Consider the following 22,296-nt stretch of genomic DNA (forward strand, 5'->3'; position numbering starts at 1 on the left):
CTGGATATGCCTACACCTCACTCCCCAGTGGATCGCATATTTGCATTATCCAAGATTCTCAGATTTTCTCTATCTAATGTCTAAAGGGGACTTAACTGCCAAATGATACAAAATGGAGGCTAAAGAAAAAACCTTTTCCGTTTCTACTCAAAGTAGCTCATCTACTTAGGGGTAAAAATCCAGGTTTATATTGTACATCCAGAACAAGTGGTATTGGGCCATGAAATTTTTTGTGGCTCACAGCTAAGAAACTGGCAGATAGTTCTCTCATCTCTCTCCTCATCTTCCCACACTTGGACCCAAAAAGAACCTCAAGTTTAAGACACAAATACAACACACAAGGACTCTTCTCAAACAGTTTAATAGCAAATAAACAAAGGAAGGTACCACACTTGGCATATACAAAATGACTTGTTGTCGGTGTGTCTGTGCAATTAAAACAACTTTAAGTTGCCCTTTGGGACAAAAAGGAAAAAAAAAAAACCACACACACACACAAAAGGAAGAAAATTCCTTTAACACATACTCGCTCGTTCCAAACTGGTAACAAATCTTTTCATTTTTAAATCCACTACACAAACTCTGCGATCAGATCAGAAAAGCAACACGTGCTCCTCTGCTTTTTAAACCATTAAAGTAAAATCCGTAATTCTCTACAGAGTACAACACAATTTCACACAAAAAGACATTTTGATTTGCAAATCAAAACAAGAAAAAAAGGAACAGCTCAAACAAGGTAAAGAAAAGCATTTCTACGACTGAACCACGACTTCGAGTTGATTAAATCCCGTTACTGCAGAACAGACTCTACATTTGGTCATAGTGGCAATTTGTTTTCTCGTCACATTGTGAATCACTTTACATTGTTTTCTAGTAGAAAAGGCAAAAAACTGTACAAAACCCCTAGTGTTAAATACAATGTTTGTACCAATAAAAAAGCCCACAGGTTTGTCTCCAAAATGTAAATTTTCTTTTTAAATTATTCACAAAAAGCAGCCAAAAATCAGAAAGGCAGCTGCTGCTCCACTGTCTCAAATCCATTAAAACCACCACAGAACAATTAAAACAACCAAAGGAAGAAAAGGAAAGAAGAAAGGAAAGAAACATCCAATGTTTGGCATTTTGGTTTTCGTCAGATATTTTTCCACAGGTTTCCCCAAAGTTCCTTACGGAACCAAATGCGCATGTACAGAAACGTCTTGGCAGTTACTCGGTACACTGCAGGGTATCAGTGCCCCCCACTGACACACAGCCCTGTGCATTCAGACTGTGGGACTAACAGCAGCCAGCCCACAACCCTACCTCCCAAATAAACAAGTCTCTACCCTTTTTTCATCCAGCCTCACCCTTCACTCCCAGGTATATGTACCACCATATTCAAACATGTTCTGTCTTATAAGCAGATTAAGGACTGTCTACACAAGTCTAGCTAATACCTATTGAGAAGACAGCATCCTCAGCCAACTCAGGAGTAGGATAGAGGAAAATCCTTTTGCTTCTCTGCATTATCCCAATCAAACACAATCTGTTTTCTCAGCAGAACCCCTTCTCCTGGGATTTCATTTCACATTATTTTCTACTGTTAAGATACCTACACTAGCTTGCTTCTCCTTCTGACTGAAACTTCATCGCAGCACACAGTCTTCAGGTGCCTTCATCTAGAAGCTACATCCCAGTTTCTACCTGTGCAGATGTTACGTAGGGTAGGGGGAAGCCTGCTACCCAGAAAGCAGTAACCTGTTCTAGTCCACCCTGCAAGCCAGAAAAACTGCTTAACTCATCTCCCAATTAAAAACTAAACAAAAACTAAAAAATCTCCGTAGAGATTCCCCAGCTAAGGCCCTTGAGAAGAGAGCTGGGGATGGTACCCTGTTCAGGTAACAGCTTCAGAGGCTGTTGTAATTGTGCTTGTCACTTGGGAAGAGAGCCAGCAGTTGTAGGACCAGGTTTACAAATGCTTTCTCTGGGATATTCCAAACACTTTCTTTCAAGAGCTAACCTAGATCCTTCCAGGATCCTGCCACCAAGGTTTGACTGATGGTATTAAACTGGGGCTGGACTTCACAAAAATGTGCCCTGAATTACACAGAATACTCATAAAGAGCATTTCAAAGGAGCCCTAGCTTCAGATAACTTTGGAAACAGAAATACTGTGAAGTTCCCCCACCTTCCTGCTCCCCAGCTATCCCTTTCCACCAGAACTTCCACTACAGGAACAGTGCAACCCAAGTGCCCTGGGAGCCTCAGACAGCACTGGAGATGGAACAAGGTCCAGGTGCTCTGTCAGGCAGACAGTCTAAGTGCACAGGTAGATGCCCTCAGGTGGCTTCTGATCAGATATTTGTCATACCAAAAACACCAATTTAAAGGATACCTTTGAAACCCATTAAATTGCTCAGTTTTTGCACAAACTATAGAAAACAGAGAGGTGAAGGTGATATATACGAGGGTGTGAAGAAAACAGCAGGAAACATGCAAAACATCTCTGGGCACTATCTTAGTTTGAAAGATTAAAACAAAAACATCACATTTTGCTGAGGAGATTGTAGTTACAAAAAAAACCAAGCATGCTGGGGCTTAACAAAATACAACATCAACTTTGATCAAATTTTCACTGCAGACTGATAATCACACAGGGAAGCAGGGGAAAAAATAAAAATAATAATAATAAAAAAAACAATAAATGCCAGGGCAAAAATGTAGCTACAATCAGAAGAAAATGTAGTTCAAGTGTTTTCTGCTGATGCCACTCAAGTCACAAGTTTGAACTCATAAAAACACATGCTGTCTCCTCAAGCACAGAAACCAGATCAGCAAAATGTGACTAGGAAGTCTCCTGAAAGATTGAGTCACACCATATAATTGACTTTTTCTTCGAAACTGTGTTTTTTAAAACTAAGCACACAGAAAAAACTAAGCCTAGAAAGTGATTGGCTGTATGTTCACAGAAATACAAATACTCCACAAGGTATGCTAGCAAGGCTGCTCTGAAGACAATTACAAAGAATCAGATTCACAAAATCAAGTGGTTATCTTACGAAGGTCTAGAAAAATAGAAATTCTTTTATATTCAAATGCAAGTTTAAATATTCCCCTTCAGCAGTCTTTCTAGCAAAACCAATTTGGCAGCACAACAAAAAAAAAAAAGAAAGAAACAAACGTAATAAAAATACACATCAGCATCAAAGGTCAACACAAGGTCAAAGGTGAGAGTTCAAGCATCAGAGAAGCTGAAGAGACAAGGATTTGGACGATGTACTTGAACGCCACATCGACATGCTTTAGGCACAACGATGAACAAACGGCAGGAATCTAGAAAAAAAACAAACCAGAAAGAGGGAGACCCACTGAGTTACACAGAGCAGTACATCCAAACACGGAGAGAGAGAACAAGAATGGGCACTGTACAATGAGATCTCCTGGGGAAGGGAGTCGACAGGGAAGGGCAGCACATGCCAACGATGGACAAGTAAAAGTCGAAGTACATGAAGGACACCAAGTAAACATCAAACTGCCAGAAACCAAATGGAAGCAGAGGCCTGGATTTCCCGCTCAACACCCAGTCTGTAGAGCACTCCACAGCCTCGTGACATGGATTAGCATGCATTCACCGTGCCCTGCGCCCAGTGTCTCCACTAGCTCTGTTTAGGAGAAGAACAGAGCAAGCTCCCTCCCCAGGAGACCGATTCCAAAAAATTTGGCTCCAGGGCTAACATTTGCCCACAGAGACTGAGACCATGAGAGACAAGACAGAGGACACAAGGGATTCACAGGTGGTTTGACGGCTGAGACTTTTCTCACATCCTAACATGGGAAGTTCTTAGGCAGTGGTAGCCCAGGAAATCCATGTTCTTTCCTTCAGCTACCGTCCCTTCTCATTCCCTAGGAGCCCATGAAACTGGGGGTGGGTGCTTTGGAACAGGGCGGGGGGGAAAAAAGATTATACAAGACAAATAAGTGGAACCAAAACCTCCACACATTAGAGAAGAATTCCTTAAGACTTGACTGCAAGTTAAGACTTGTCCTAGCTGAGCACTTCTCATACCATTAGACCTGCACAGGGATTTTCCTTTCCCAACCTTTTATATAAACAGCCCCCAGCTCCCTGACTTCATGAGGAGGGGATTCTGGGCTCTGAGAAGCTCTACAGTCACTGTTGCCAGTTTGATGAGCAGAAAAAATGTGTTTCCTGAAGCTTTCTTGAAGAGATTATAAATAAAATAATTCTTATATTAAGTGATACAAATACCTTTCTTTCCTCCCCTCAGCTTGTGAACTGCAAGAGACAAGGAACATTTTGGGAAGAACGTGAGAGGTAGGGGAGAGAGGAAGCAAGTTTTTTCCTTTTTCTTCCTCCCTTCCTGTCTCCCCCCCCGACTCCCCTTTATCTCCTGTTTGTGGCCTTATTCTTCAGCACATCTCAAAGCTGCGGGTTAGAGACTAGAGCAAGGTGAGACTTGCATATTATCTTATAGCATTTATAGTATGTTTGAGAATAGCAAGTGTTGCATTCTAGTTCCAAAGCAACGAGAAGCATGTTGTCCACTAAACCTGCAACACTCCACATACTAGAACTGCTGAGATTAATTTGCTCTTCATACTTCCAAATTCAGGGAAAGAACTTAGTATGGAGTTTAAACCAACTCCAGCAGAGTACAATGCAACTCTTGCAGTTATTTCCATAGTTCTAGAAATACTCTAGATAATTTGCAGATAGCTGTAAGGTTTCAGTCCTAAATCAGAAAGGCAAATTAATCATGAACTGAATCATGAGAAACAACAAGAGGCATGAAATCAAGTGACATCCAAGCACGCACCATAGAAATACTTTGTGTGATTTGTTTGGGGTTTTTTTGATAGAGACTTTTCAAATATTTCACTCAGCAATTTTAAGGGGAAAGACTTAGTTTCATTAAAGCCCTGAGGAAAGTTATTCCAGTTTGTCCTTGTTTTATTCTCACAACTGTGGTAAGTCTGCCTTCTGTGCTTTATATTTTGTGGTAGGTATGCTCAGGGATGTATAACATCCTATGTTTAAATGTTTGCAACAAGAAGCTCTCACAGCATTTTACTTGTTCATAGTTGCAGCCTTCATTTGCAGTTTGCTTTATCCAAGTTGCTTTTAGATATTTCCAAATGAAATAGGAACCATTTCATTCTGTTTAGCTGTTCTTCCCTAACTCACAACCATTAACAAGAAGAAACACCTCAGTTAACTCTACCGTACAAGCAGAATCTATCATGCTATGTGACCTTCAGTATTCAGATGAAAAGCTTTTTTCTTCTAGATCTGTTTGCCAGTGAGAAATTTTCTGAGGCACCTATTTTCCAGATAGTAGCGCCCACAGCTAGTGAACTGCCTCACCATTAAAATATGTAGAGATATTCACCATCATCGTCTCAGCTACTTTTGAAAAATTCCAGTCCTCATTCTGCTTAGGATTAAAATTTAATCACTATATATCAAAGCCATTTTCTAATAATGCAAGCTCTGTATTACTGGAAGAAAAAACTAAACTACAAAGAGATATCCTATTTTGGACTGTTGATTATCTAGGGGACTGATAAATCTATGATTTTGTTTACTATAGTACTTGATACTAAGTAGCATGAGACTAAGACTTCAATTGTTCATAATACTTTCATCTTATTACAGCATATCTAGTAAAACCAAATGTCTTCTGAGAAAAAAATAAATCTATGAAGTAGACCATTTACATATTTTTAGAAAGAAGATGGAAGTACTTCCTGGTGGCACATGTAATATGGAATTCCATTTCATCAGAAATCCTACTAACTTTTGTTGTAGAAAATTCAGATTATTTGGTTTATGAGCATACAGAATACTTTGTCCATGTCGCTACTTAAGCTAATCCTTCTGCAGTTTATTTGAACTCACCCAACTCTTATCCTACTATTGAGGAAATACAGCATTTGACACTGATTTGATTTGCACTTGAATGAGAGCATGACAGGAATTAAAAATGAAATAAAACTTAAAAGCACCAAGTCCCCAAAATCCCAGACTTTCCTGCCAATGACTGAGGAAGAAAACTGGCTTAAGACTGGAAGGCAAGAAGAGCCTAAGTCTTCAGAGTCAGCGGCAGCCTCCAGACAGACACAGAAATGTTGACTTTATCTGATCAGTTCTGTTACCAGAAAAAAATCTGCCCAAGTCACAAACTTGATACATTTATTAACTTTGGCAAAATACACATTGATACACCAAGAAAGGGAAATACACAAAAAGGGCAACATCTTCAGCTGGTGAAAACTGATGCAGCTCTACTGAAGAGAGCAGAACTGCATTGATTCAAACCATCTGAGGATCACAACTTTTAAAATTTAACCTGCATAGATTCTTTTTCTTTTTGGCAATACTTATAGTTATGCCAGTAAGGCACAAGAGCTAGCCCAAGTTAGGTGTCTTAAGGTGATTATGTCTGGGAGGAGTCACTGATCAAACTAAGCCACAGCGTAAACTGGTGAATCTCCTAAAGTCAACAGGAGTTGCACTTATTTGCAACAATGCCAAGCTTGATCCATAAGTTACAGTACTGAGGACACACTATAGGATGCAGAAGCTAAAATATCTAATTTTGGGCAATTGAAATGACTAGTAAAGAGGCCAGAGCATCAGGTTAAAAGAAAAACAGGACAAAAGGTCTCAGTGAGTACAGTGGGGTAGGGTGCAAAGAAGGTAAGAGTGACTGTAGAGACCCCAGAGCACAGTGCTCTCCTCCACTGCTTCACAGCGTTCGTCTTCCTCATTTAGCAGTTGTTGGGCTGCAAACAGGCCACTGAAAATCAGTAGTTTCAATCATGCACATCATTATGTGTGTAAAACAATCACATTCAGGATTCTACAAAACCCTGGCCTTTTTTCCAGTGAAATAATTTAGGTAATAAATATTCTCCACCCTGGAGCGGTATAAAACTTCTATAAAAATAGAAACAACATTCTTGGTTACAGCAGGTTGCACTTGGAGCAGTTGCTCCCAACTGTTTTTTTTTTTTCCTGTTTTTTTTTTTTCCTTTTTTTTTGAAAAGTATATTCTTTATAAAAAAAAATCCCATTATCACCCTGGAGGCCTTCACACTCCAACACTCTTTTCTCAGAAAACCAGGACACATCTTTCCCATCGTGCAGAATTCAAGTGTACATGGTTCACTTAAGTGTATGTTTACGTTTCTAGAGAGATTCAAATAATTAACACAGAAGGGTACCACATGCCAGCATAACTGGGAAATTTGGCAATCTGGCCTTTGAACCTTTGCCACCACAAAATTATTTGAATAACACTGATAGATTTACCTGTCTGCCATCAATATAGACAGAGCGGCATCAACTAACTGATTTTCAATTTAAGAATGGAAAGGGCTCTTTCTTGGATGCTACGGGTCAGGCCTTGTACTTCTGAGGTTCGAGATCCCAGGGGACCCAGTCCCTGGGAAAGCCCAGCATTCCCAACAGACCACCGAACATGGGTGCGGATTCTGATTGTGATCTCAGGTTTGATGGGTTTAGTGCTCCTTCTGCCAGAGCAGACCAGAAAGTCCCAACCTTATGTCTGACCCCCACACTCATTATTTAGCAGCTGGCTCCCAGATTGTGGTATTAGCTGGTGCCCTGGGAAACAGCATCACAAACCAGGAATACAAAGAAAACAAGGAAAAGGAGAAAATATGAGGTAAATGGAACTTCTGTTAAAGACACACAGAAATTGTAAACTTCCTCTGTGACAGAGGTGGATTTTGGTGGTTATAAAATGGGACTCTACTCTGATCTCTTAAAACAACTCAGGCCAGAGTGTCAAAAGTCCTTTGAGCCCCCTAAAACCAGTGTATAACAAAGGCCCTTAGCAACGCATTAGCAATCTCACAAGTGTGCAGAAAAAGTGTCTGTTCACTGAAGGGGTGCGTTCAATTTTCCTTCGATATAGAAGATAACAGCTAGTACCAAAAGGCAGAGTAAGACTGAATGGCTCGATGCTCTGCTCTGGTTTCACAGCTCCTGTGTTAGCCTGTTTTGCACTGGTACACACCATCTTAAAGGAAAACTGCAGTATAAAGAAATACCTAATTACTAGATCAAATCACTGCACAAATTGTTCTGTGGTTTTTTGTCTCTTTTTTTTTTTTTTGAAGGAAGTTATCTTTGCAACAGAGTTAAGACTGAGAAATCAAATCCTATGAGAACATGTATGAAACAGGAGCCTCAAGAGCTGTGTTAGGGTAACTCTGGGCTTTGTATCTCAATTTAACAGTCATTTTAATAGAGAAACAAACAGCACTTACATTATGCATATCAGAATGAATTCAAGGTAATACTCTGCAAAAAGGACATTATTCCACAGAAATGGGGAATGTGATGAACTGTTAAGAAGAAAAATTGTCAAAAAAATTCTGCAGGTTGCCAGGGATCAAAAGTTTCTTGTTTCCAGCCCCAGATGTATTCATCCAGACTAAGCTGTCTCTCTCTCTCTACCTTTCTACAAAACCTAGATAAAGTACATAGGGTAAGTTTCCTTAAATATGGAGAAATCCACTGCATCTCATTAATATTCAACTATAAATGGACAGTGAAATTTTCTGGGCAGGGACATTATCTAATAATTTTATAAAGTGCTGTGTACATTCACAGTGCTATATAAACACTACTTTATATACAGCAAAGTCACTGCAGTTTTCCTTTGGCTTGTTAATGTGTTCACCCTTCTAGCCTGCTTCCTGCTTTAGAGATGATTTACTAAATCCCCACCATGGCACAGTTAAGGAAATTTCAACGAGTGGATGGGGCATGACAAAGGCTACATGGAGTCCGTTCTTTGCTCACCCAAACTTGGATGGACTCAGTTCTCCTTCCCCATCTTTGTTTCATCACCTGTTCTGTGTTATTTCTGCTTTCCCTTCTCCTCTCCCCCATGGCAGTGTGGTGTCAGTTCTGCTTCCCCTTCTCCTCTCTACCTCAAGGCAGTGTGGTGTCAGTTTCTGCTGCTCCCTTTAACCTTCCCTCCTCACCCCCAAGGAGCTGGCATTGGTCCTTCTCAACACACACTGGTTACAAACACAGCAAACTTCAAATAAGGGGAAAAAAAAAAAAAACCTCAGTGATATGGCACCTAAACTCCAAAGTAAAACACTGGAAACAAAAGCACAAACTTGTCCTCCATCCGAAGCGGGATTCTCAGCAGAGGCTGCAGCCGAATCTTCAGGGGAAGATGTGCCAGATAGAAGGCATGGATCAGCTTCCAGGACTGTAAAAACACAGCCTTAGGGCTTCGAATCACTAAGTGCGCTCCTCTCCAACTTACCAGAAGATCCTTCTCACTCCAGTCCCGGAGGGGAGGGGCGCTCAGTATGGCTTGCTGTCATTCTTAGAGCGCTTGAGCTGTACTTTCAGACGCTTCATGCCAATCTGAAAGCCGTTCATTGACTGAATGGCAGCCTGCGCAGAGACAGGATTGTCATAACTTACAAAACCTGAAGAAAGGAAAATACATAATTACACCATGCCAAAGCTGTCCAAAACAGCTACTCACAACTGGAAATGCAGGTACTCACAAGGTAAGAGAGGCTTGCATGAAATGCCATTTTCAGAAGCTCACAACCGTGTCAGACTCTTCATAAAAACTTACTAAGGGCTCTCAGGCAAATCATTGCTTTCTGACATATGGAACTTTGGCCAAAAGATATACAAAGCTCAGGAAACTGAAATAACATTTTCTAGTCTTCCAATAAAAAATGAGTACTGCTGTTTGTTTTATAAGGACTCATACCTGGGAGAAAACCAAACCTGGAAAATGTTAATCTATAATCCATATCTAAATGCTAATCATATATATATATATAAAAGCTCATTAAAGATACAAGACTGAAATCACACTCTTGATGTTATGGGAGTAGATTTGTTTGGAGTGAAGTAGCTGTCAAGGCAGTGTAGCATTTGTACCACTATTGTGTTTAGGTCTCTCTTGGATGAAAAGTTGTGTATCATTCCAGGGAAAGAGCATCCTCAAAATGCACTTCTCCAGGCTTTTGAAGGAACCCATTTTAAAGAACTCCAGTCAATGGCTACTACCTGGGGAGATCATTCCGTGTGCAGATGTTACAGCCTGATGCTCAGCATATTTTTGTGTTCTCACAAAGCATCAGACTGTCCACATCTTTTGGATCAAATACTAAAAAATACAGGACATTATGTAGGCACAAAGCTATCAAAACCATAGACAAAGGCTCATCTCTCCTATTCCGTCACAAGAAATCTCCATCTACCAAAACAGTCACGAGAGCGTACAGCACTACAAAAATACTACAACTGCTTGCACTGGGGCTTCAAAGTGAGGGAAATGAAACCATGAATGTGGACTGAAGTCCACATGCACAGCCTCCTACTACACAAGCTAAGGAAGAACACATTCTTTGCTCTTTCGGCATCACAGACTTTAGCAGTTAACTGAAAATAATCTGTTTGGATAGTAACAGTAGCACAACAGGTTGATTTACAGTTTTAGGATACGCTTCCCACCCTGATGTGCCTCCCATTTAAATACACAATAAGCAGAGCAAAATTAGGATAAGAGATGCAACCAAAGTTAGGTAGTAAATAACAGCTGAAATGGTTTTACTATTACAAAGTTTTCAAGAATGAGGAGGAAGCTTTAAAAATTGCCTTCAGAGCGTTTACAGAACATCAGAGTCAAATACTCCTCTACTATATGGTAGCCATAATAATTATATATAAAAATATTGATAGAAAGAATTCATAATGATAATGTAGTAAAGTAGTATATACAGCAACATAAACAATTCGTGAAAAGACAGAAAGGAGGAAGAAAAGGAACTATACCATGATTACAGTCTGCAAACATGAATCATAATGAATTATCTAGGGCCATAACAGTATTATGAGGCATAACAGTAGGAAATCGGGAAAAGCAAAAAGTCACAATGAAAATCAGGAAAATACAGTTCATTGCTGGAAGAGTTTGTATTTATTTATTTAAGGGATATAGAGAAAGAGTCACTACTTGACTTAAAATCTAGACTAGACAATAGACTGGAAAAGAGATTACTAGAAAGAAGCCACCTTTCTACGGGTAAGGATTAGACCCAACGTACCAAAACACTTGCTTAGATTGGTCTGCTTGTCAATGAAAACCTTGGCAGAGACGACATTTCCAAATGGCATGAACATCTGCAGTAGATCCTGATCCCCAAACTCCTGGGGAAGATGGTAGATAAACAGATTGGCTCCCTCTGGACCTTCAAACAAGCAGGAATATGAATTCAGAAAGAGCATGGATAACATAGGCCCACTTCACAAAAAAAGGTGAAAGAGCCATTCAAGCCAAATTTTCTAGATGAAACAATGAAACTGCTGTTTGCACTTCTGTGGAGTACTTGATTCCAGAATAAATCAGCATGACCCTTTGCTAGGATTGATCATTCAAATAATTCTAGCTCTTTCTCACCACTTTTGCTTGTAATTTCCACATTGTGCCAAAACTGGTTCACAGACCTTTGCTGTAATGAAAGCTGAACAGTAAGTTTGAGCCCCAGATGCTGACTAAAACAAAAATGGCTATGCAAAGCTTGCGGCCCAGAGAAACTCAGTAAATCTCAATGCAAAATACAAGCAATCACATTCCTTGTAATCTGACAGATTCTTTTCTAAGCATCATCCTACATTCTGCTGAAAACTTACTCCTACATTCTTCATTACTTTACACTGCATGTTAAATTGATTCTGAATCTGAAGAGTGAAGAGATCAGCATTAAGTATCTGTGGGAAGAGGTGAAGAACCAAGAAATTAACAAAACCGCAACTGATTCTCTGACAGCGGGATATATCAGGCTGCAGACTCGTACTCTCCTGGCCTCCGAGAAAATGGAGGAGTATGATTACTAAGCATTTCAGACTAGACAAATCCTGGGGAAAACCTCCTGTATAAAAACTACTTTGGACAGCCCTTAACAGAGAGACCTCACAGGTTTTCCTTGTTCATCTTCAGTAACTTTAGGGTTCTAAAAAATGCCGCCAAATAAAAGCTCTGCAGATAAGGTAGCTGCAAGACCTGAGCTTGCCCTTTTGAAAACCCCTCTCAAGTTATTTCTGTAACTTTCTGCCTACCTTCTTTTTGACTTCCCGCTGCACCAATACTCTGCTGTGTTAAGAGACTCTGGTTATAGAGTGTGGGCAATGCAGCAGCAGCATATTGCTGGATGCCAGAATAAGCCTGCGTGAGGGCTTCCATTGTGCTACCCGTCCCATTTGAGAGACCACCACTGCCAAGTCCTCCATTTAAGGCTGCCATTCCTGTATAAAAAAGAGGAAACACAGTTGACTGAGTACTTCCACTGAGCTAGATCAATTACCTTTCAAATATTCTGCACTATTACAAAAAGGCAGGGAGCAGAAAAACACCCCTACAGAGCTAGCACAGCCTGAGGAATGATAAGCAGCTAATTCCCCCAAACCCACCACAACACATAGCTTACCTGCTAAAGAGCTAACATTGAGGCCTGCTGTAGCCCCTGCCAGAGTCTGCAACGCTCCAAGAGAAGCCATTGGATTAACAGAAGAGCTGCTACTGGAGCTAGGTGAGGAACCTGCTATTAAAATAAAATAATTAAACTTCAAGCAATATTTTTTGGTCCTGGTAATTCAACTTCTTCATTAAGTTATTTCTGTAGAAAAGGTTAGTAAGGAACAGATCAAGGTAACACAGTATACTTTATGTCAAAAAAAATCCCAAACCTACACAACTTGATTGATCATACTGTTTCTATCTTCTTACCCTTTCCTACATTTTTGAAAAATTTCTCCTTCATCATAACGTCTACTCTTTGTAGCAATAATAATTTCATTAGGCGTAAGACAACTAAGATTCAGACAATATATGAATGTTAGCTAAATGTCGTACCTCAACATAAGGTGACCAGCAGCAATGCCTGTTTCCTGCTGACTAAAGTAAGAATTGCTACATATTAATATCTATCCTTGAAACATCACGCAAGGTGAAAAAGACCTGAAACACAGATACTAGGGACATTAAGAAAGCTCCAGTCAAACTAAACATACGGTTTTCCCATACTGCCAGAACAGGAACAGCAGATGCCCAGATTATTCTGACACATTAAATAATTTTCCATTAAAAATCCTGCTGCAGTAGCTGGGGCTAGGGCCAAGAAAAGTCTTGGAATGTACATCCAAAATACATAGTCTATCCTCTGTTGACTGTGCCACTAACATCTTAAACCACGTTTACTCAGTAAGAGAAGTCTACAGACACGGTACCTAGCAGACTAACAGCTTACATGGCCTGCCAAATTCTACAAAAGATAGAGTTAGTTCTACAGAAATAGACATCAAAACGATGAGGAACAAGTTTGCCAAGCTGGTATATCAAAAGAAACAGAAGTTCAAATTTAGGTCATCTACAAAGATTATGGACATGATAAAGTAAGAAAAGAACAGTATTTTTATGATTATATAGCAGTGGTTTTCCTAACAGGTTTGTGGACTATTTAGAAATCTGAAAAAGGTAAATAAGAAGAGCTATGCATATTGCTATTAACCCCAGAAGTTTAAATTTACTGCACAAGATGCACTGGAAAATATTATGGCTTCTATAAATTAAAAGATACTGAAGACTGGTGCTGTAAAGGCATCTTGCAGTCTGCTTTCAAAAGGAATTAATCTGACCAACAGACAGAAGAAATGGAATTAAGGCATTTTCAGTTTCCTTTGTGTTTTTGTGATTCTCAGCTATGCTGTGTACATCCATTAAAACTTTGAAAATAATTATTAGCATCTTTCAAGCAGATTCACACACACTACATATTCACCACTTCGTATATGTGGCACAAAGTCTCTGCTGGAGTGGAATATGGTAACTATTTAAATGGAATACAGCAAACTTGCCTAACAAGCCCCAGAAAAAGCTGTACCTAACAAAAGTAGCTGTACCTAACAAAAGCTGCATCAGAACCCGGGGAGCTGCACTTCATATCACTGTTTAGTTTTTGTACTGACAGAGGAAATGATAATCCTTCTCTAGGAAAAGTTCTAGACAAACTCTCTTAACAAGTCAGAAATTGAAAGACAGTGTCCCAAACTACATTTTAAGATGCTTACTCTGAAGAAAAGGAGACAATTCCCGTCTTACTATCAGTAGCATATTATACATTGGAAAAATACAGAGAACAAGTTACAGTATAACCCTCAAGTTGGTAGGAAAAAAAAAAAGCACAGCTGGCTGAATAAAAGCCAGAAATGATACAGCTGCCTCAATTTTAGAATATCGCTTGTTTCTGCAACACTTCATTGCCTAATCTGCATAATTCAAAAAACCACTACATTTGACAGAGGAGAACACCATTTAAAAAAAAAAACAAAACAAAAAGAAACCCCACAATACAATAGTAGTGGTATGGGAAAAAAAATAATGAAGCCAAGGCTAGAGAGAAAAGTAAGAGAGAATGGATGCCTTCCCTACTTTAAAAAGATTGTGATTTTAAATAAATTCATTTAAACCGCTACAAAAAGCTGAACACAGTTATTTTAGTTTAGCTGACTTCTTTACTACTGAAAACACCAAGAAAATTTAACACTCTTTGGTTTATTTTCTTTATCATATGTACATAGGAATTGCTGTACTGAGTCAGCACCCCATTTCTGATGATGATTAGAGGCAGATAAATAACAGTAGAGCAGAAATACAGGGCAATTACAAAGGAATACTTCCTATGTGTAGTCTATATACCAATGCAGCAATTTGCGAATCTAGGATTTTTTCGGCCAAGGGCAATGTCTTTGTATTAAATTATGATTTTCATTCATTAATTTCAGTGCATTTTGAACACCAAATTGTTTGACTCTACTACGTTCTAAGGCACAAGTTCGGCAATTTAATTGTTCACTACGCAAATAAGTAACTATTTTTGAACTGTCAGCTTCACCCGATATCCTGTAATTCTTGTCTTGAAATATCTAATAACTGGTCTTTCCCTATCCGTCTTCATCACACCATGAATATATTTGTAGGCTTCAATCGTATCCTCCTCTCATATCAATCTTCTATTTTTCAGGCTCCCTCATTGCTCCTAATAGGGAAGGAGTTCCACAGTTCTAATCATCCTTTCTGTTCTTTTTTGTGTGTATTATTTTAGATCAGAAAACAGTACACATTAATGGGGATGGAAAACCAATATAGCTTTATACACATTCTTTACTTCATCCCTAATTCTTAACATTGTTCCTGTGCAGTTTTTGGTGGGTTGTTGGGGTTTTTTTTGCTTGCTACTGAGGTTATGTTTTCTTAGATCTATCTACTGAGTTATATCCAGTCAAAAAGGCTAACTAACAGAACTAGCTGAAAATACTTGAAAAGGTTTTCAGAGAATTTGTATATGTAGTAAAGACAGCACAACAACAATATTTAACACCTCTGAGTTCAACCATTCTAACATGTAACCTATGCATAGTCCACAGACTCTGCACTGTGTGGACTTGCAAGTTCCCCAAACACAAAAGACATCAGTGCAGATGAAATAATATCAAAAAGGTAACTATGCATAATGATTGTCTGGATTTTTCCACCAATTACACAAATTGAAGACAATCTGGGAGATACGTGCAAATAAGCATCAGGTGAACATTTGGATGACAGACGGATAGAAGTCAAGCCGGTAGTCATCTCATCTGCAGTTAGGTTTAAGAGGTTATCACAGTAGATGTTGCCATATGTCCCACAGACAAGGAAGGCATTTACTAACACATGGTACTGAACAGCTATACACTGAGTTTTTTCAAGGTCTAGGTATGGTTCAAGAGGGATGCTCTGAATGTGTGGAGTCCACCAGCCTTCTATGTGAATACATACAGCGTGAATGCACATTAATCAAAAGAGAATTTCAAGTTTGCTTTTATAAGAGATAATAGCTAGTTCAGAGTAAGGAGTTAAAAAGCTGTATAATTACAGGAAGTATCATGAGATTGAATGCTGTCTGTACGCACTGAGGCTTCCGCTCCCCCCAACTTCAGTACAGTTTTAAAAGGTGAAACATATTCATACCTCTAACGAAAAGCACTGCAACTGTTTCAGAGTTTGATGTCAGTGACTACATATAGACCACATATCCTCCAGAACTTACTTCTTCTGAACAAAGCTAATCGCTACTCTTTAAAATTATACTTGAAATTAAGTTTAAAGAGCAATACAATAGTGACTGCTTCATGTTACAAGCCTGTGAAGAGTGAACTGACTGATACATCTGGATAAGATATTAATTCAAATGATCCATCACGCCATCACGATTACTTGATAGTTGACACACATTTACTGATACGACTGGTGATCAGAAAGCTGTTTGGATTCAGCACAGAAGGTGCTTAAAAATGGACTGCTCCTCACCCCCTAGGGCCTCCACCAGCATGATCAAAAGTCAAGACAGTCCTGAGATACATCTCTCATCAAGGGAGAAGGAATCTGCAGAGCGCTGTGGAACAGCCAAAATTCACAGAGGGGAAACCGATCCCAAAGAATCCCACAAGAGTAGCATAACTTCAGTTGAAAGGGACCTCTGTGGATCAAGTCTAATGGTCTGCTCAGAGCTGGTCTAACCTCTGAGTTAGGTCAGCCTGTTCAGGGTCCTTTCCAATTGCATTCTGAATCTCTGAAATGATACAGATTCCACAGTCCCTCTGGCACCTGGTTCCTGAGCTTAATCACTCTCACCATTAATTTTATTTTTCTTTTATATCCAATCAGAATTTTCTCTGTTGCAACTTGTGTCCGTTGCCCTTGTCCTTTCACTGCATGCTTCTCAGAAGAGGCTGCCTCTGCCTTTTCTAGTATGTCTGGCATTTGAACTTCACAACCTGCCAGCCCCTTTCCCTACCTCAACAAATCAGAGAACAAACTTGGTCCAGTCAGTAGATGAGACAGCCAACAAGGAAATCTTAGTTCTAAACTCCAGTCACAGCAAATTGCAACCTGACAATTCCCGCTCTGCTACTGCATGAGGAAGTATGGGAGAAATTCTGAGATACATTCACCATCATGCTTTCTCTACAATGAAGAGGCATTAGTGGGTTATAAATGCAGCTCTTCTATAGCCTCAACTCTTTGTTGGTTTTTTTTTTTTTTTTCTAAATTATAGAAAAGGATACCATAGCTGGGAGTCAAGATCAGTTCTGAAGTTTTAATCTAAGGATTGCAGACCACAAAGGTTTTATGTAGAAAAACCCTGTCCAGCAACAGAACACTCCTTGAACTGAATTCTTTCTTGGGGATTTCTCTAAGGAGAAAACTGTGCAAAGCACCCACAGTTTAACTCCTGATCATGTGACATAAGGTTTTTAAACAGCTTTTCCTTGTAATCTCTTTATAATCTCTTAGTCCAGCTCCTTGGTTCCTCCTATGCAATACAAAAAGCTACCTGTGGAAATTTAAAACACCCCCAAAATGCCTTTGGTCTCTCACAATCACAGGTGAGGATGTCAACTCTGTAGGCTGGATTTCAAGACTGGATAAGCAATTTGGCTTTTTATGGAAAACCAGAATACCCAAACCAAACCCACATACCACGCCGCAGATGCTGGGAAACTGACACCCTGAATATACAGGGTCTCCCTTACCATGTCAGGATTTAGAAATAACTGAAAATAGGATAGAAATAACTGAGTAGGATACTGATCCTGATTTGTGGTAAAAACTGAGCATGTCTGATGTAAGCACAATTTAATTTATTTTTTAGTTTTTTGTTTCTTGCATTTAATGATCACATTTAACAATAAGGCAGCAAAAGAACACTTCTTGGACATTCTAGCCTCTCTGGATAATGTACATAACCTAAAGTAAAAAAAACCAAACCACAAAAAACCCAGAAGAGCAAGATACTGATTTTTATGTGCGACCTATACACTCAGTTCTAGACAACGCTTTCCAGTAAATGTGCTAGGGCTCTGTTTATTCTCCTTCTGTGAGGTAATTATAGTATCCTTGTCTTCAATTAATGCCAGAGGAATATAAACTGTACTGTTCTAGTGCACAGAATGCATTACTTCATGCTTAAGGCATCTTCTATCTCCATGTCCAGAGAAACAGGGTACATCTGCCACAGCACCTGCCTAAAAATCACAGATAAACCGAATATGTGATGAGACTGTAATAATGCGGCTGGAAAGAAGTCACCTACCTTTCTGCTTTATGATGACCTCAAAAATTCTTTTTACTCTAAATTAATCTGACCATTTGGAGGAAGCAACACAGCAGGTAAAACAGCCTTTGCTGGTGGCAAAGATACCTACCCTAAACAAAGGGCAGTGAATCTACTAGTAAAACTGCTTATCTATTAAAGAATCAACATGAAAGTGACAAAAAGGGATAGACAAAACAGGTGACATCTATCCTGAAATGACTCCTGAGGCAACCCATAGCATAACACACTACAGCATAGGCAGTCTCTTACCTGAGCTGGTGAGCACACTCAGGGGGCTGCTGGAGGAAGTGAGTGCAGCGGTACCACTCGGTGTATTCTGAGCTGCAGTGGCCGCAGCTGCTAATGCAGCCAGGTTCTGTAATTGCATCGCATTCAGTCCTGCAACACATTGAAGAATTCACAGAGTTTCTCCTATAATAGTCACCATCATCCAAGCTTAACAGATCCAGCAAGCTCAGAACATCACAAAGGAGTAATGGGAAGGAGCTTAAAAACAACAGGCTTAATACCAGTTACTAATCTTTCCTACATTGTGATTCCTTGTTATAACTAAAAAAGAAGTTTTTCTCTGCCCAGATAGATGAGTTTCTGTAAAAGACGAGGTAGTCATGATCCTAGATGTAGGCTCCAGAGGACAGAAATTTTCAAGCAGTGTTCTCTCCAGTCACAAAAGCACAGCAGCTTTAACTGAGAGTTAAGCCAGGGTCTGACAGCTCATCTGTAAGCCAGAGAACTTGTTCAGACTCCAGACCAATAACCTCCTCTTGTCTCGCATCCCTCCACTCTCTTTGTACAGGAACAGCAGTAACCGCAGAATTCTTTCAAGGCGGCCTACACATCACAGCGGTCACACAGTCACACCTTTAACCTACCATCAGCTAAGCGTCAGCACATTTTGTTTGGTCCCCTTGGCAGCCAAGGCCCAACAGTCAATTATGAGACAATGTTAAATGGCAACTCCTGACCACAAGATCAGCCAACGTAGGCATAGTCAGCTGGCCAGACAGAAGGAAAATGGGAAACATCAGGCATGTTGTGGGTAAGCAGCCACGAATACTGCAGGAGGAGGAAGGTATCCCTGTGCTGATGAACTTTTACTGGTCAATTTACTCATCTGACTCACCTTAATTTTGAGTCATAGTTTTTGAATGAAACCATTTGGTCAGTACTGACCCTATAGTTTGCCCTCTTTTCCTGCCAGGGGATTATCATTGATACTGATCTTCTTCTGAATTCTGTATTTTAGCCATCCTTTGGTAGGCTAGCTCCATTCTTCCAGTGCTGCCTCTCCTCCCTTTTCCCTTATTTCCCCTTTTTGTCTCTACCTTTGTTTATTCTAATAATTCCTCCTCTTTTCACCTGAATTCAGACAATCCCTAGCAATTTTCCCCTACAGAATTAAATTAATCAGCATTCATATAACAACATCAAAACCTCCTAGCCAGATGTGGCACCTCATCTTTCGGATGCTCAGTAAGTACTTGGTGACAAAACACACATCTCAAATAATTAAAATCCCAGTTTTGTAATTTAAGTATGTAAACAGACAACATAAGAATGTAAGTGACAATGCAGTATAAACTATTTATTTGCTAAAAAACTTCTACTACCTTTAGCACAGGTGTTGGTTTTTTTTTTTTTTAATCTTTTTCAATTGTTTTCTCTTTGTGACAGGGTCTGTTTCCCTAACCACATTTAGTACCTGAAACAACAGGATTCTGTCTTTATTTAGATCCTCAGGGTGCCATTGTAACATAAAAGCATTAAGTTGAAACCAAAAAGTTGTATTTTTTGTTTTTATTGTGCTACAGAGGGTTAAAAGAGCAAGCATTAGAGCTAGTGAAGAACAGAGCAGCTTGCTTCCTTTCTGCAGCAGTTTGGTATGTACGCACTGCACCTGTCCGCTTGTCATCACATTGTTTTCCCATCTGCTTTCAAATAGGGTCAAGATTAAATTTTGTCTACAAAGTCTGATATAGTTTGGGATCTAATTACCTACTTAATTTTTCTTTCTATGAATTTCAAGAAAGGAGATCAGCTGAGATATTAACAGGACTTTGAAACTAAAACTCTTTCAGTTAAGAATCACAGACGACTTCTTCCAAAACACCATGCAACATGCTATTTATACGTCCGAGTTCTCAATTTTTAAGGTGTTTTTTTAAATAGTGAAGATAGAATTACCCTGGAAACCTCATAGGCAACCTCAGCTAGTTACACGCTTCCCCCTGCCCCAGTAACAATTAACATGCTGTACTGTTTTTCTCCTTTATTACCACCTGCTTTTAAACAGACACAAGAGGGGGGGAAAAACAGTATCAGGCACATAAAAAATGAAACTGATTTAAAAAAAATTGCTTTTGGCAAGAGTCTTAAATCTAAAGAGCTCTGAAGAGGTCTAACATGAAAAAAGTAAACATAAGAAGCTAAGGTTAGAATCAACCTCAAGTATAAATTGAAGTTCTTACAACCAAACCTGTAACACTTTGCAAAAGCTTGTAACTGTTACTGATGGGTGCACCAACACAAGTTAGATGTACAAAGACACTTCACTTTCTTAACACTTTTCGATCAACCCCTGCACAGACAGGACATGTAATACTGTGAACTACCATACAACTGCAGGAGGCAATTTTAAAAGCTTAAAATGTTCAGTATTAAAACCAAAACTATAGTTTTTCTGCCAGCAGAAGAATTTAGAGAATGTGGTGAATGGAGTTACTAACATGTGTTTTATTATTCGCCACCCTGTGAAGACAAAAGGGATGATCAATTTGCAGCCCCTGTACTGCTGTACTTAGCAAATATTCTGATTAGCAGTCCACAGCAAGGAATTTGGCCCATACCTATTAAGCTGGTATTTTCCTAACAGCAATGGTGTAATCAATCGTAATTCAAACGAAGGAATTAAAGAACCTGAATGAAGGACTAGATCACATGCCTACCAACACTGCATTTTCAACTTCGATGTATTTAAGAACAAAGAATTTAAACCGAGGAAACTTAAGAACCCATTGTCACTGAAACACGTGCATTAGTGCCTACTTCAAAACACAATGTTTCAAATATGCACTTGTTTGGATGAAAATAAATATACAGAGCCATCTTTTTGTACCCATAAGGGAATATAATTTTAAATGCCAGAGGTAGGGGAGATTACCAGCATACCACAACTTACCTTGGGGACAATGGTTAACTAAGATTAAGAAGGAATATCCACACTTGTAGCAGAGGATTCCTGTCATTCCAAAGGAGTGAGTAAACTCAGCACTACTTATTTCAAATGAGGTTAATGTGTCTACAGCCTTTTGGCTACTTTCTCTACCCTCCTCCTCATTTCTTTGGCACTCAACTTGTCTTCTGGTGGAAAAAACTCACCTCCCATTGGGTGGAGGCTGCTCAATGTGTTCAGGTTCCCAGATGACGCAGCTGCTGTCTGCTGAAGGAGCTGCAAATAAAGCTAGACATTACACCAAAAAACAAAACAAGAGTGAGAGTGAGGGCTGGCTCCGCTTCTGGGAGAAACTGCATCACACCACAGCCAGAGCGCCGTCACAAAGGGAACTCCCACTGCCCGTGCACCACATCGCAGCAAAGCGTGAAGAGAATTCCCCTTACAGAATACAGCCAGAGCACCACCCTAGTGAAAATCCACGTGTCCCACGCATCACATTGCAGCCAAAGCAACAGTACAATGCTTCCCCCACTCAACATAATCAATGTTGGGGGAAGTTTATAGCTAATACACCAAGACAAAACCAGTAGAATCAGTAGTGAGAGAGAACTCCTATTCAAAGCACCGCAGGCAGGACTGCCACCCCTAAGGATATACTACCTCAAGCAAGACTTTACAGTTGACGCTGCCAGCATAGGACAAATGGCAAATGCCACACCAAAACCAAAGAGCCACTGTGAAAGGGAACCCCCCTCCACTTTCCTTAAGCACAGCAGCCATGAGAGAAATTTCAAGCCTCAGCTCAGAAGCTATTTAGAAGGATTTCCTATTCCTTTCTCCATTAACTAGGTGGTGTTATAAAAAATTCCAATCTACCAAACCTAAAGCAGTAG

The 22,296-nt window shown here is 39.7% G+C and overlaps 1 protein-coding gene across 1 annotated transcript in view; it reads right to left on the bottom strand.

Annotated features, from left to right (window-relative positions):
* Positions 1-345: 345 nt before the first annotated feature.
* The window catches only part of CELF1 (CUGBP Elav-like family member 1), a 30,631-nt gene continuing 8,680 nt past the window's right edge, over positions 346-22,296 (bottom strand). The window contains exons 8-14 of the mRNA XM_009818427.2: positions 21,607-21,688; positions 18,478-18,606; positions 12,502-12,612; positions 12,134-12,319; positions 11,122-11,265; positions 9,315-9,483; positions 346-3,312 (exon numbers count right to left, since the gene is read on the bottom strand). Coding sequence (XP_009816729.1) covers positions 9,356-9,483; positions 11,122-11,265; positions 12,134-12,319; positions 12,502-12,612; positions 18,478-18,606; positions 21,607-21,688 — 780 coding nt within the window. The 3' untranslated portion in view covers positions 346-3,312; positions 9,315-9,355. The remainder of the gene's footprint in view (positions 3,313-9,314; positions 9,484-11,121; positions 11,266-12,133; positions 12,320-12,501; positions 12,613-18,477; positions 18,607-21,606; positions 21,689-22,296) is intronic.

Source organism: Gavia stellata, chromosome 7 (genome assembly GCF_030936135.1).
Source record: "Gavia stellata isolate bGavSte3 chromosome 7, bGavSte3.hap2, whole genome shotgun sequence".
NCBI classification, from domain to species: Eukaryota; Metazoa; Chordata; class Aves; order Gaviiformes; family Gaviidae; genus Gavia; species Gavia stellata.